This window comes from Budorcas taxicolor, chromosome 4 (assembly GCF_023091745.1).
Source record: "Budorcas taxicolor isolate Tak-1 chromosome 4, Takin1.1, whole genome shotgun sequence".
Taxonomy (NCBI): domain Eukaryota; kingdom Metazoa; phylum Chordata; class Mammalia; order Artiodactyla; family Bovidae; genus Budorcas; species Budorcas taxicolor.
In genome coordinates this window covers 45,934,758-45,951,495 of record NC_068913.1, presented here as the reverse complement: position 1 = coordinate 45,951,495, position 16,738 = coordinate 45,934,758, and the positions used below count along the sequence as shown (strand labels likewise).

At 36.7% G+C, this 16,738-nt stretch overlaps 2 protein-coding genes across 2 annotated transcripts in view; one reads left to right on the top strand and one right to left on the bottom strand.

The window, feature by feature from the left end:
• The window catches only part of CCDC146 (coiled-coil domain containing 146), a 118,854-nt gene that overhangs the window by 23,566 nt on the left and 78,550 nt on the right, over nt 1–16,738 (top strand). The window lies entirely within an intron of this gene.
• On the bottom strand, nt 4,931–8,603 carry FGL2 (fibrinogen like 2). The gene is made up of 2 exons (XM_052638635.1): nt 7,973–8,603; nt 4,931–5,808 (listed from the first exon to the last, which is right to left on the bottom strand). The coding sequence occupies exons 1-2, from the start codon at nt 8,586–8,588 to the stop codon at nt 5,099–5,101; spliced, it is 1,326 nt and encodes a 441-aa protein (XP_052494595.1). The 5' UTR covers nt 8,589–8,603; the 3' UTR covers nt 4,931–5,098.

Here is a 16,738-nt window from a genome sequence, read left to right as displayed (position 1 = left end):
AGACTCACAGACATAGAGAACACACCCGTCATTACCACTGGGGAAGGAAAAGGGGCAATATAGGGGTGGAAGACTGAAAGGTAAAAACTATTGGCTATAAGATAGGCTGAAGGATTTGTACAACACAGGGAATATGGCCAATATTCTGTAATGACTGTAAAGGGAAAGTAACATCTAACAATTATATAAAAATTTTTTGAAAGGTTATTCCCTCAGGAAAGAAAGCAACAGTGCCTTTAGCAAGAAAAACCTTATTAAATGTGGGGGCGGAACTGCTTCAAGGAGCATTGGAGGCTCAGTCACATTTAGGAATTCAGGGGACTCTGAGTTCCCCAAGCACACCCTATTTCCCTGCCTCACTTCTATTCTTACTTTCTACTCGTCCCAATCAATAAACAAAAGAAACCTGGCAAAGCTATCATTCAATAAACATTACCATTTGGCAATATGCAGAATGAAATTCAAGTCTAGATTTAGCCATCTCTGCTTGTTACCTCTGGAGAGAGGGAGAGGGTTGGAACTGAAGGTCGTTTGCAAAGGAGTCTTTAGTCTAAGTGATGATTGTTTAAGAAATTAAAGCATTCATGCATTTTTTATGATTAAAATTAATTTCAAAATTACAATACAAGTATGTAAAATACTTTTTTTCTTTAGGAACTCAGCCAGGTAGAACAATCATTGGCCTGGTAAAACTATCCTTCTCTGCATGATAATATACCCAGAAGCATGTTCCCAGAACCCCTTCTAAAAGTTTGCCATTGTTTTAAGTACCCAACCCTATAGTATATCTGATCCTGTCTTGCCATGTCCTCCCCTGAAGGCAATCACTGCTAACCTGTATTCACAGTCTCCTAAATTCTCAGATTTGATGCCACCCCTCCTTCCCCATCTATAACTCTGGCTTCTTTCGACTAGAGCTCTGCATCTGTTGTAACATATTCATGAGCCACTTTGAGTAATAACACTCCTGTCTCAAGTTTCCTTTACATCTTAGTCAAACAGATGGATTTCAGAGTAGAATGTAGAGAATTATTGAATGATGTAATGGATAATAAGGAATGTACAGGATGGTATAAAACCAATGGGAAGAGGCACCAACTCCCCTACCTTGATGTCATCAGAGAAGATTGCCCAGAAAAGATAATTATTTAGAAAGATGATAATGATGATAATACAGATGTATATTCTAGGTGCTCATTTAATCCTCTCAATAACTCTGTCAGATTCTACTGTAACTCTTATTTTATAATTGAAGGAACCAAAAAAAAATTAGATTAGGTGATTTTGCTTGTGCTCACAGAGTTGAAATTCAAACTTAATTCTGGCTTCTGAGTCCCTGTTCTTAATCATGGATAATAAAACAAAACTCAGCAGGGGTTAAGGACGGCATTCTACCTAGACCAAGGGAACAACAACACAAAGTAATGAAAATATGAGAGAACAAGGTTTATTCTAGAACAAGGCATTCAGTATTGCAGGAGTGTGAATAGTGGCAGAAAGGAGAGGCAGAATTCAGTTAATGAAGGAGCTTATTTGCTGAATTTTATTGTTTTAAAAAAGGAGTTGTTAAAAGGTTTTAAGCGGGAAAATAACATGATCTGAATTTATATATATATATATATATTTTTTTTTTTTTTTTTTTTTTTTTTGCTGCACTGGTCAGCATGCTGGATCTTAATTCCCCAACCAGAGATCAAACCTGTGCCCCCTGCATTGGGAACATGCATCTTAACCACTGGACCACCAGGGATTGTACTTTTGAATCATTCCTCTGGCAGTGATATGGAGGACAGGTTGTAATAGATTCAAACTGAGGGCACAGATCACACTTAGGAGCAGTATCCTAAGAGGATGTTGAGGGCTAACCCAGAGCAGCAACATGAATGATGGGAAAAAAAGGAGATGGGGTTAAATGCCACAAAAATGAAACCAAAACTTCCACATTTCAAATGTGTCAACAGTACTCAAGGAAAATAAGATAATGGTGTTCCTGTATTTGCCCCGTCTTCCCGTTAATGAAATAGTTCTCATTAAAAGTCGTCAGTGAGTCAAAGGTATTGTCTAATTAGGTAAACATTATGCAACTTTTCAACTAAGAGTAAATATATAGAAATTATTTTACAAACAATAGTACTTAATGTTTCCAAATTGAAGAAATAAATAGATGTGATGATTAAATCTTTTATTTTACAATGTTTTTAAGAGACATAAAACATGAACCTATTTTTATGTTTTATATAAACATAAAAACATTTCCTTTTATACATAAAAGAAAATAAGAATTCTAAACAAAGGCTTATCATGACACTATTATTCATCACTTTTTACCTTTAAACCTTCCACCCTTTCCTTGGGTAGACATTCAAAAATAAGGAGCAGCAAATTTGTTACTCAGATTTCTTTTGTCTTGTATATTTAAGCTCTTTATTTATTGGATAAATGTGTCATCATTTCATTTGGAGCATTACTACTTATCAGAAAAATTTGATTTTTTTTCTCAGTGATTAGTGAACCAATTCCATTTGGAATTTCTAAAGACCTAATCTTAGTCAATATTTTCAAAGTATGATAAAGCTCAGAAATAATTTGTTACCTCAGATAACGAATATTAGTCATTAAAATGGAACCAAGACAAGACTCTAAAATATTTGTTAGTAGTCAATCCATATTTGTGAACATTAGCTCATTATATTAGTGAATAGTTTTGCTAGGGCAAAAAACTCTCTCAAATAGAATCTATTCCCATCAATATGCTAAAGATTATAAGAATCTAAAATATATTTTATAAGTGACATGAACTGACTTCAAAAAGGAATTTCTATGTTATTGAATTTGTTATTAGAAAGGTGCCATAAATATATAATAGAAAATAAAATTTTGATTATTTGAATAAGGTAGAAAGATAGACAGGTTTTTGAGTATTTATGTAGATTAATGAATTATTTGCCAAATTCTCCTGAAATGATACCTGCATCCTATTAAAATCAGCGGATAGTTGCTATGTAAGCTACTTTTTTTAGAACTGTATTTTTTAAGGAATCTATTTTTCATCTCAGAAATTTGCCTAAATTTATACACGTTAGTAGTTACATATAGCAAGTAAAAATGCCTTTATCTGAAATATTATATTGTATAAATCAAAATCTTAGCCTTTTTGTAAAAAACAGAAAAGAGAGAGAAGTAAAGAATAAATTAGTTACAACATTTACACTTAGTATCCAATTGAGAGATATGAAGTCGTTGAAATCTACAATGATATCTTACATTTTGGTAATCACTTAATTCTATTTGCATTTCCCTTGTTTTGGCATTGTAATAATTATTAATAATAACATAATTTTTCATTATGTTTGCCTGAACTTTGTACATTATATATTTTTAAAAGAATGTCTTGCTTTTTGATTCAAATTATCTATAAAAAGGCAATACTTGAAAAATTAACTTCTTACCTAATGATACTATTCTCAATTATTTTCAAATAATGGGTAAAGCTGCATTTTTGTGAATTTATTTTGAAAACTTGGCTACCTTAGTAGACAAAGATACTAGAAATTAAAGATTGACTATATATCTATGACTCACATACAGTATTGTATATTCTTCCAAATGTTATTCTAGAGCATTTTTAAAACATGCTGTAGAATACTGCTATTCTCTCTGAAATGATTCCTTTTTATAATAGAGAAATTTAACAAATCATTTTTATAATCCTTTAAATATGCATTTTAGAATTAATGAATTATAAGCGTTCTAGCTACTTTTGTTAAAAAAAAAACAACTGTGTTTGAATCTTCTACTAGCAAAGTAAGCAATACACCAGTTAGGGTTGAAGTATATATTTGAACTACTCTTCTATATATTTAAAATTCAAGTTTTTTATAAATATGAAGATTTACCTATTTATCATATAAACTTAGCTTTGTGTAAAGTGAATCACTTAATAATATTAATGCTTTGGATCTAAAATTGGCTTTCAGAATGTTATAGCCTCTAAATAAGCGCTTCATTCCTTAGCCACACCTACTTCTCCAAAAGGAAGTTTACCAGTAGTTTCGCACAGCAGTGAGCAGTCTTGAATTAAAAACTATTATGCATTAGAGCAAAGGAAGATATTTTTTATGTTAAAGCAGTTTTTACGATCAAACATCTAAAGAGTTATAAAATATAAAAGAATTACCTTTAAATCATAGTCTTTAAATTAATTTTCTGAATGCTTTTTGGAGGGACATTATACTATCACATTTTAAAATATTTTCAATGATAAAATTTTACATTTCACAAATAGTACATGAGCAGGTTTAATTATATATATTTCTCCTTTCTTGGAAACTAAAATGCCATAAATGCTATAAATGGAGTAAATTTATCTCATAATGAGGAACAGGGTATTTGCTGCTGTTGCTGCTAAGTCGCTTCAGTCGTGTCTGACTCTGTGCGACCCCATAGACGGCAGCCCATTGGGCTCCGCTGTCCCTGGGATTCTCCAGGCAAGAACACTGGAGTGGGTTGCCATTTCCTTCTCCAGTGCAGGAAAGTGAAAAGTGAAAGTGAAGTCACTCAGTCGTGTCCGACTCTTAGCGACCCCATGGACTGCAGCCTACCAGGCTCCTCCGTCCATGGGATTTTCCAGGCAAGAGTACTGGAGTGGGATGCCTTGCCTTCTCCGAACAGGATATTTAGAGACAAATAAGTAATTATAGCCTGAAAAAATGTGTTTAAATCACTGTCAAAATAGAGGTCACTTGTGTAAAATCTAGCCTGCTGAAAAAAACAATTATTTTTTAATTAGAGTGAGTAATATAAGTAATATAAAACTTTTTAAATAAGAGAAATTAAAAGAATTATAAGTCTAATGTGTGACTCTTAATATTACCAATTGCTTGCAAGTGTTTATTTGGATAACAGCAGAATAGTGACAAAGAACTTCTTTAAAAGGCATATTTTTCAGTTTTATTTCAAATGCTATGTGGCATAAGAACCCATTGCTCAGAGATAAATTTTAAGCCATGGAAAAGGAGTTTGAAACATATTCCAAAGTGCTGAAGGAATTAATTGCCTTATTGGGTAATGAATACCCAGAAGAATTAGCATTAGTGATTTATGGCTTAAAGTGCTTGGGTCTGATCATCATTTTGACTTCTTTGAAGGAGGACTTGTAACCACCAGGTTGTGCCTCACTTATGCCAGGCCAGGTACCCCAGAAAATCCCATTTCGGACACCTCTATATTTTTGGTGATAATATTTGCCATTCAAGTTTGCAGAAAGACAGGCGTCAAACCACCAGCCTGAACTGTAGTAGAGCCCACAGTTCCCAGAGGGGTATCGATCATTGTCTCTATCCGGGGTGGTGAAAAACTTCAGGTCGTGGTTGTAATGTTTACTGAAACGTAAGGCATCTCCAGCTGTGCCATTATAGTTACCAACGTGTAGACGGTATTTGAGAAACTCGTTGGCCACATAAAAGTGATCATACAAGGCATAGAGTTTGACACCATTAAAGTCTTCAAGATCTATTCTTAGAATCATGTCCTTACTCTTAGTCAGAAGATGGATTTTATCGTTCCCCAGCCAAAATTCTCTTCTGAGGTTTCCAAAGCCTACTTTGTAGTCTTGCCATGTTCTGGTGAAGTTGGTGCTTCCATCAACACGTGCTTGCAGCACTGTCCAGCCTCCCGCCATGGTCTCCATGTCGCAGAAAACTTCGAAGCTACTGTTTCTGGGATCCGGTGTGACTCTATAGAGCTCACTGCTTCTTTTGCCTATAGTGTAGTATTCAGAGCAATCTTTATATATAAGATGTTGTTGAACTGAAGGAGTGAAAAAAGAAAGGCATTGGATTTTGTTAATAAAAACTAAGCATCTAAAGAATTCTTGATATGCACAAAAGCAGTTTGATAATTCGATCAATGGTGACAATGAAACCTTGCTCGGCTAAATTACTTGAACCTGTTTAGCAAATGCTTATTAAAGCCTCAGAACAATACCTTGATGTTATAAAGCAGGCAAAGTTCTCTAACACCCTCTTGGTTTAATAATATTGACAATATCAACAACTAATAACAAGAAGAAATAAAAGTGATAGTTTTAGTAATTTAATGATATTTAGTGAGGGCTCTGCCTGTGTCTTAGAGATTCTGCCAAAGACTTGGTGACATTTTTACAGTTGATCTGCACGTGAACTTTATGATGTAGGTAGTATTACTAATCTGCTGGTGAAAAAGGATATTTAGGCTCAAAAAGGATCAGTGGTTTGTTCAACTTCATAGGATCTTTAAATGGCAGAGCCAAGACAGAGCAAAGCTTGTCCTTGTAACCACTTCATTCCTTAGTCTTGAAACTCAGATGATTCCAACTCTCCTAGAATTGCAATCCATGCATGCAGAGGACTCACAGGCTTCTATTTCCTTTCACCTGAAGAGGCTGATATACTCCACTTTCAGGTCATTTTACAAGATTATTCCAAATGATTTATTAAAATTCTATAATACAGCATTGATCAACATTTCCATTTATCTTACTTGCTTGACAAAGAAGCTCAAGTTAAAAAAAAGCTTCACTAATATATGAATATTCTTATTCTGAATTTATTATCCAGGAAAATATTCAGCATTTCACATGTTTGGTTTTTAGAAGGAAACCATAGGTGATTACATTCAGGATAAATACAATAATCAAATAATGTGGTTCTGTAGGAACCACTAGAGATATTTACTCCAAAATAATTTTTACAAAAATCCTTGCCAGATCAGGCAAGTTTAATACATTAATGCAAGCCACTATGAGCCACAAATAATCTATTCATGTGTATTTAGAACTCAGAATATTCAGACAGTTCCCCAAAACTTTAGTAGAAAAATAGCAGAATCTTGTTCTTGTCATTACACTTTGCCATGCAGTACCAATCTAATGCACACCCAGGCATGCCACCTATGACATGAACCTCTGCCTTGCAATGTGCAGGGTCCGTTTAGATACAGGCTGCTGGGAGTATTAGCAACAGTAGTCCTTGAAACTCCCAAACACCTTCACTGGTTGATTCCCTGGGAGTGGAGCATGCATGAGGTGCTTCTTTCAAAGGAACGCGATCTCTGCCGCAGGCACCACACCCCTTCAATGTCACACTCATGCAGAGACGGCTTTCAGAAGACCATCAGCAAGGGTCCCAGAAACTCATGTGGAAAACCAGGGTTTGGGGGAACCAGTGCCACAGCCAGCAGTTCTTGGACAGAGTGGGTAGTTAGGTTTGTGGTCTTTAACATGTATTTATTAAAGTTAATTCAAATAATCTGGATGGGGAGGATCGCTTCTACTACTATATGCTTGAATTCTAGTAGTAATAAGATATTCCTTTCCTTAGTAGCATGCCAAAACTCTGCATAAAATAGTTTTTGTGCCACTAGGTCTCAAAGTAAAAAATTTTGCACACACATGAAACCATATAACTATTTTTATCTGATCCATAAAATCTCCTATTTCCACTAGATGTTTGGGATTAATTGCAGATTACTTGCTAAAATCTTTCAAAGGTCTCTTGTTGCTGTATAAGGAGCAATCACCCAACTACAAAAAAAACTGATTTGCGAAGAACAGAGTACAACCACAAATACTGCCTTAACTCTATTGTTTTCAGATACTTCAGTGAACAGATAAGTAAGTTAAAGTCACTGAAACATTAAGACTTTCTCTCCACTTCTGTTTGTGTGTAGCTCTGGTGTCAGCAAATAAGATCTTTAAAAGTGCTTTAAAATGGATACAGAACTCATTATGACTTTTTTTTGTAATTATGTCCTATCTCTTTTCTGTGGTCACATTTAGAAAGATAATAGTTTCCCTTGTACTACCTTGATGAATAAAAGGCTTAACTTTTAATTTGCCCTTCATTTAACATAATTTCTCAGGTTAATGTTTATAGATCCTATTGAGTTATATAACATTCGTGAACAAATGATAAGAAAACATTATTATACATACCTGGGAGTGATTGTATTTGTTCTTGCCTGGGACACTTAGATGAACACTTGCCATCCAAACTATTGACAACAAATGTGAGGTTTGCCACTTTGCTATCAACATAATGTTCTATGTTGTTCATATTTACAAGAGTCAGCTTCTCCAGGCGACCCTGAAGCACATCGATCTCCTCCTTGGCATTCTTAAGGTCAGAGGACAGTTTGTTCACCTCGCTCTCTAATTCTCTCACTCTGCTGTCCCCAGTTTCTCCTGGGGCTCCTGCGCCTGGTAACAGCAATCCATTTCTTCCTGGGTCTCGATTGTCATCAGCCTGCAGTTTGCAGTCTTGGCAAGTCTTCTTCAAGCTATTTACAATTTCCTTGAGATTCTGAACTTCTTTGAACACCTCCTCGATCCTGCTGAACTGCTTGGGGAGCTGAATAGTCAGCGGGGGCAGGTTCACCTGGTAGGGACATTCGCCTTCCTCCTCACATCTCCCTCTGCTTTCTAGTCTCACCCGGCAGGCATTCTGGGCTGCTTCATCTTTAATTTCTTCTGTTTCATTGTTTGCCACAACCAAAAAACCATATGTAGCAAGGACAGTTGAGCTCAGCCAGCACCAGTTCGCCAGCTTCATCTTTGCAGTGGCGCTCACTCACCCCAGCAAGGAAGGGTGCCGGGCTGGAGCTGTTTTAAGAGCGGCCAGCTGCCGGCCTGAGTCAGGCTTTCTGTGTTCTCAGGAAAGGGCGGGAGCTCTTTGCATCACAAGTCTCAGAAACGCGGAGGAAGAGACTGTCCTCATCAAACTCAGTTTGCCAAAAAGTGTTATTTATTTTCGATCAAAATCATCCTCTTTGGAATTCCTGCAGCTAGTCAGATGCACATATTCAACAAGTTTCACTTTCATTGTTTATTTTATGAAGCACAAGAAAATAATTGTACTTGGAGTAAATCATTTCATGATACTTAACTCCCCAGTGGGGAAAATAGTTTTTAGAGATAAAATTGAATGTGCTAGCTATCTAGATTGTGTGAAGGGCAGAAATGTTACTAAAATGGATATGGTTCTTTTTTCTTTTTGGAATAAGCCATCGAGAAACTTGTAGTTTTCTTCACATTGGGCTTTCAGGTGAAATCTCAAGCACTTAAACACAATTTTAAATATAATAAAGCTCAACTTTCTGACTCTTGCAGTGGACTTTTGTTTAATCTATTTGAAAAGAGAAGAAACCCAGACAAGAAAAAAGGTTCTGCTTTCTCTCTCTTTGACCATCACACAGTGTAGGAGAAATGTCTAAATGATGAAAACTCTTTATAAGGTACATCATTGTCTTTAATCAAAACCAGCAGTCTCCTCCTTTGCCCTCCGGCAGTTTTGTGACTGTGCTGTCCTTCCACAACCACCCAAGTGAATCTGTGAACTAGTCCCGTCTGTGCTCCGCTCCTTCTTTGTCTCGAGCATCTTTGCCTTCCCTTCCTCCTGGCAGCCCTGCCAGTCCCAGCTCTGTGCTTTCTGCCTCCACAGTGGGCCCTCCACTTGGTCTCCACGCCACTTACTATGTCACTACTTTGCCCCAAACATGTCTGCATTCCTGACTTTTCAAACATTTTTTCCACAGTTTTCAAACTTTTCTCCTGGGAGGTTGAGGGCAAGAAGTGGGAACAGCTTTTATTGGAGAAACCACTTCCTTTTAATTTGTTTTACATATTGGCATCTCATACAAGATTTCTTATTGGTGGTAGTGGTGGCTTAGTTGCTAAATTGTGTCTGACTCTTTTGCAACCCCATGTACTGCCAGGCTCCTCTGTCCATGGGAATTCCCAAGCAAGAATGCTGGAGTGGGTTGCTATTCCCATGCACAGAGGAGCCTGGCAGGCTACAGTCCTTGGGGTCACAAAGAGTTAGGTATGACTTAGCGACTAAAAGAAGATTTATTTTAAAAGGATTTTATGGCTTTAAAAATCATTTCAAAATTATGGCTAAAAATCTAAATTCTTACTATTATCATTTGCAGTACTCTGTAGTCTGTCTCTTATTTATTTCTTTAACCTGATTTCCTATTCTTTTTCTATATGCTCCTTCATCCCAGCCAAACTCTCCTATTCAACCTAACTATTCATGTGCTCTAAATGTGTCGGCTTCACTTTACTCTTGCAAACTGTATGTACTCCTGAATACTCAGGAGACCTAGATTCTACCTCTGGATCTACCTTTTATTGGATCTATCATTAGCTTTGCTGGATCTTGGTTCCTGTAACTGTGAAGGAGGGGTTTGGCTATTCTTCCCTCATACAGGAATGATAGTTATAAACACCTTGAGTGCTGGAGTGCTGAAGGAAAAATGCAGTGTATAAAATGTAACATTCTTTCCAAACAAATTTGACAAACATGTTATACACACTTAGGTCTCATTTTCCTCCATCTTCTTCCAGCTTTTTAAAAAATTAAGCTTGTTTTTCTCTTTATTCCATTTAATATATTCAAATAAATTTTAGATACACTCTTAACTTTTTGACTAAAATATATATATTTAATCTCCTAATTTCATTTCTCTCTCCTCACCTACTTTCAAGCTGTGACACTCCCTTATTGTGAGGGGAGAAATAAATGAATGATTAGGGAATTTTAAAAAATGATAATATAAATAATAGATTAAAATATCTTAAAAAGTAGAAATACATAGGAACAATGTTGAGTTTAAGGTACATTATTAAATGCCTTTGACTAAATTGACTATAAATCCACATGTTTAGGGACTTCCCTGGTGGTACAGTGGCTAAGACTCCACACTCCCAATGCAGGGTGCCTAGGTTCGATCCCTAGTCAGGGAACTAAGATCCTGTGTGCTGCAACTAACACCTGGCACAGCTGGGTTTAATAAGTATATATTTTTTTAATCCACACATTTAGTCAGTCAAGTCCAGTCAAGTATTTATTAAAGATCTGTATACTCAGATTTGTATATTCCAAGCATTAAGATATGTATACTAGAGCATATAAAAGATGGATCCCCCCATCCTATATCAACTGAGCATCCCATACATGCAAGACACTATTCCAGGCACTTAGGCTGCAGACATCAAACATAAATCCCCTTTTCCTTCTTAGGAAGGAGTATTGAGGACTTTGCATTTTGTTCATGTTGAACTTTCAAGTGAAATCTTAATTAAGCACTTTTAAGCTTTTCTAAATCTAACAAAAGTAAAGCTTTTTTGCTCTTGCATTGGGCTTTTGTTTCATCCCTGTGATTCAGGGATTTGCTTTTCAGGCACTGCTATTGATTCTTGGGACCTGCAAACCCCACTTAGCCAAAGGCCAGTGTTATAGTTTCACCTAAAATGTTTGGGAACTGGCTCCAGTCCCTTCAGGACCATAGAAAATACCCAAAATAAAGGCAGAAAATTGCTTTATTAATCATTTTTTTGACATTAATAGGTGGGATTCTGAGTTCTTACTTTTAAAATATTATTGTTCACTTACCACGGGCAGACACTGACTACCGCATAAAAGAGGCTCAACCTGGCTAGTAAATTTATAGCCCATGGGGGCAGAGAGTTTGCTACAGTTGTTCAAGAAGCTTTCACAAATACTGTCTCACTACATCCTCCCATCCACACAATTACTTCCTGCATGTGCAGATGAGCAGAGAAAGAGTTCAAAGAAATAAATGATTTGCCTATAGTTTCACACTTTTTAAGGGACGGTGTATTAAAAAGAAGAGACATTACTTTGCCAACAAAGGTCCGTATAATCAAAGCTATGGTTTTTCCAGTAGTCATGTATGGATGTGAGAGTTGGACCATAAAGACGGCTGAGTGCCAAAGAATTGATGCTTTTGAACTGTGGTGTTGGAGAAGACTTTTGAGAGTCCCTTGGACATCAAGGAGATCAAACCAGGAAATCAATCCTAAATATTCATTGGAAGGACTGATGCTAAAGCTGAAGCTGCAATACTTTGGACACCTGGTGCGAAGAGCCCACTCACTAGAAAAGAGCCTGATGCTGGGAGGGATTGAAGGCAAGAGGAGAAGGGGATGACAGAGGATGAGATGGTTGGATGGCATCATCAACTCAATGGACATGAGTTTGAACAAGGTTCAGGGGATGGTGAAGGACAGGGAAGCCCAGCGTGCTTCAGTCCACGGGATCGCAAATAGTCAGACACTAGTGAACAACAACAACAAGCAACAGAGCTGGAATTTGAACCTGGTCTGATTCCAAAGTTCCTGTCTTTTCTCCTATGCCATCCTGTCATATGAGGGGCAGGGAGATAATACTGGAAAGGAATACTGGTACCATGTTGTGGAGAGCCTGGTACTTAAATCACTGCTTAGATAAGTGGGGACTCACTGAAAGTTTTGAGCAAAGGAATAATTTAATCAGTTATGCATTTGAGAGAAGTTAATCATTGAAACTGTAGGTGCATTGGAAAGAGAAAGATTAGGTAAGGAGAGCAGTTTAGAGGCCATTTAAATAGTCATTGTTTCCCAAGTGTGTTTTCTGGAATGTGAGTGACTAGATGTTGATAAATGTTGTATCAAAATAGAGTTCCAGGATAAGTGGATCTGAAAATTATCAGTCATTTGCTAGCATGCATTATAGCTGGCCCAAAGCTAAATAATATATGCTGCATTTTAAAAATTAGATTGATAATGGGAATCGGTTTTTTTTCTTTAGCACAACTTTTAAGAATGAATCTTCTGCTAAAAACCAGTAGGAAATGCTATTGCACATGAAAGATGGCATGATGGCAGAAGGAGTGGTGAAGGGGTAGCAGCTATTGTTTTATATGTGTGTGTGTGTGTGTGTTTAGTCGCTAAGTTGTGTCTAGCTCTTTGTGACCTCATGGACTGTAGCTTGTGTGTTTGTCTGTTTAGTCATTAAGTTGTGTCCAGCTCTTTGTGACCTCATGGACTGTAGCTTGCCTCTGTCCCTCCTGTCCATGGGATTTCTCAGGCAAGAATACTAGAGTGGGTTGCCATTTCCTTCTCCAGGGGATCTTCCCAACTCAGGGATAGAACCTGTGTCTCTGAGTCTCCTACATTGGCAGGCAGATTCTTTACCACTGAGCCACCTAGGAAGCAGCTATTTTTAGCAAAGAGTAATAGAAGCTACAGAATCTGATAAGGGATGAAAAATGAAAGGAGAGGAAGAGTTGAGAAAGCACATGAAATACAACTTCAACTGAAGTTAAGTAATGTTATGGCAATAAGAGTCGAGAGACAGCAGTAAATTGGGGAGAGTGTAGCAGTGATATTTCTGTTTTGAACAGAGTGACAAGACACAAAGTAGAAATACCTAATATTTACAGTTGAATATCTAAGTATTACAAACAACACACAATGGAAATGGATGTCAATTTGAAAGCACAGGAACCAAAAGGATTGTAAAATATCAGAACCCGAAGAGTACAGTGTCACAAAGACCAGGGGAGAGGGTTTCAGGGAGTTAGCCATCAAATGACCGAAAACTTTAAGAGCTGACTTCCTGTCCTCAACTTGCACAAAATTCCCACCCTCTGACCTTGATTCTTTGTCTTCTCCCTCTTGCTAGGAAACCATTCTGGACTTTCTCATGCTCAGCCTGTCATGACTCCTAGAGTCATCTACTGATGATGGCAGTCAGAACCTTCCATCCACTCTCAACATAAAACTGACACATTACGCCCACTTGTTTTTCAGATCTAAACAAATTAACACCAATATACGTTGGAATTTTAAAGTAGTAAGATATGTTTTTATAAAAGTGAAAAGTGCTTTCATCAGTCGATGCTCACAACATATTCAAACTTCTTTTCTTTTTTTTATGCAAAGTATATTCAAAAGGGATCTGCATTTACTGTATCTGGACCAGATTCCAAAAGCACATTTTCATTTTCCTTAATACAGTTTATTTTTAAATAAAGAAACCCTTTATGTTTCTATTTTTATCAAAGGGGGTAAGTAAATTTAATAATTATTATTTTTGTTATGTTGAGATCCCTTTGTTGATATTACACCTATTAATTTAACATATTTGTAGTTTCTGACTCATTAAATGGTTCTTTAGGGAGTGCATGCTTTTGTGATAAATATTAATACTTTCACTTTTTAAACTACTTGAATTGAAATGTCAACAATAAATACTGTTTATCTTAATACTCCTTAAAGGTTCATTGTATATCTCACGGTTCATTGTATATCTCATGGTTCATTGTATATCTCATTTAAACAAAAGCCTGATTTCAGCAATCCACAGAGAGATCAAGAATTGCCTGATTCTGGTTAAAGCTAGAATAACAGTTGGTAGCTTCTTTGTTATGTCTTGCAAGTACTTCACACTAGCATAGATGAAGCGATTTAGACTAGGAATCCCTCCAGCATGGACCTACCATGAAAGATCCACTATGTGGGTCCTTAGAGGGGTTCTGGATCAACAGAAATATCCAAAAGTCCACTCTTTATAAGACTACAGAACATATAATCACTTGATGTACTAATAGCCTGTCTTCAGGGGGTATCCAGGGATTCTCAGATTAGAATTTTATGAAACTGGAATATTCCATGGGAGTCTTGGAATGTCCATCTGTCAATACCTTATCAACAAAATCTCTTTACTATGTATCCCACACCAAGAAGGGGATCATAGAGGATCCAAGATATCCATGGGGTGTGGCATCTAATTTTGCTGTCATTTTTCTAAATTTCCAGAGACTTAAAAATCTTCATATAACCAATGAGGAAACAAAATATATTTTTGTATCTTATATTAGAGATTGATCTTGAGTTTCCTTTTATATTCCTCAAATCACTGCGGATGGTGACTGCAGCCATGAAATTAAAAGACATGTACTCCTTGGAAGGAAAGTTATGACCAACTTAGACAGCATATTAAAAAGCAGAGACGTTACTTTGCCAACAAGGTCCATCTAGTCAAGGCTATGGTTTTTCCAGTAGTCATGTATGGATGAGAGTTGGACTATAAAGAAAGCTGAGCGCAAAAGAATTGATGCTTTTGAACTGTGGTGTTGGAGAAGACTCTTGAGAGTCCCTTGGACTGCAAGGAGATCCAGCCAGTCCATCCTAAAGGAAATCAGTCCTGGGTGTTCATTGGAAGGACTGATGTTGAAGCTGAAACTCCAATACTTTGGCCACCTGATGCGAAGAGCTGACTCATTTGAAAAGACCCTGATGCTGGAAAGATTGAGGGCGGGAGGAGAATGGGACGACAGAGGATGAAATGGCTGGATGGCATCACCGACTCGATGCACATGGGTTTGGGTGGACTCCGGGAGTTGGTGATAGACAGGGAGGCCTGGCGTGCTGTGGTTCATGGGGTTGCAAAGAATCAGACACGACTGAGCGACTGAACTGAACTGAGCTGAAGGAGGAAATCATTAAAAAAATGAAATTGTGGTTTTTTTGTGTCTTCCCATTGTTTCTCATAATTTATGGTAGTTATATTTTCTAAAGTCACCACAAACACTGAATTAGCAAATACCAAACCATTGCTCCTAGGGGAAATATAGGGTTAGGTCTCTATGAGCCTCTTTGGTCATAATATTTTTGTCAACTGATCAATATATAACCTTATTTTAAATGTTTCTGTTTAAAGACATCTTATTTAACATATATTATTAATTCATTAACACAGAATTCATGACCAAGAGAACAATAATTCATGACTGAAGGAAGCTTTTCTAACCCATGTATTTTCTCCTTAAGGTATATCACAACTTTCTTGCACTGAGGAACACTTGATAGCACCTCAAAACTATGCTCAGGGGCCATTTTAAATAGTGAAAACATCAATTAAAAAAAAAAAACATACACAAACATGTTGAAAAACATGGCACTTAGACCACAGAAAGAACACTTTTTTACAGTATGAGAGCTGAAACAAGACAACAGTGTTGAGCTTAGCTGGGAATGTACGTGTTGGGCAACTCAAACTTTTCACGGCCCTGCACGTGTCTGCAAATGGTCCCCAAAGCCCACAGGTATTATCTTCGGGTTGCAAATAAATTCTAATAAGTAAGCAAATTTGCAAACACACAGTACATGAATAATTAAGATTCACTGTATATTGTTACAAAATCCAAGGCTTTAAATTCTTGGAAATGTCTGTATAGCCATTTCAAGTTAAGGGTTAATTTGGTTTTATCTGTTTTATCACTTGTGTTCCTTAGGGTATTATTTGTTTTGTTTTTACTAGGCATTTACAAATAATATATAAATATGAATTTATATAATATATAACATATTCAGTTCAGTTCAGTCACTCAGTTGTGTCCGACTCTCTGCGACTCCATGAATCGCAGCACGCTAAGCCTCCCTGTCCATCACCAACTCCTGGAGCTTACTCAAACTCATGTCCATCGAGTCAGTGATGCCATCCAGCCATCTCATCCTCTGTCATCCCCTTCTCCTCCTGCCCCCAATCCCTCCCAGCATCCAGGTCTTTTCCAATGAGTCAACTCTTTGCATGAGGTGGCCAAAGTATTAGAATTTCAGCTTCAGCATCAGTCCTTACATATGTCTAATTATATTTTATATAACTATATATAATATCATGCAATATCATTTATATTATATAGTTATATAAATTTAAACTGAATAATAAAATTTAGCTTAGGAATTTGTTTCAGTTCATTCATAAATATAGTGTGCATCTTAAACAATTAAATTATTATGGAAACTATTAAACTAATTCCATGCCACTTGAATATTTTCATGTTGAACGTATATCTTTTGAATGCTTGTTCTTTATTTTCTTCAAAACTTGTTTTTAAAAGACTCAAGTTTATC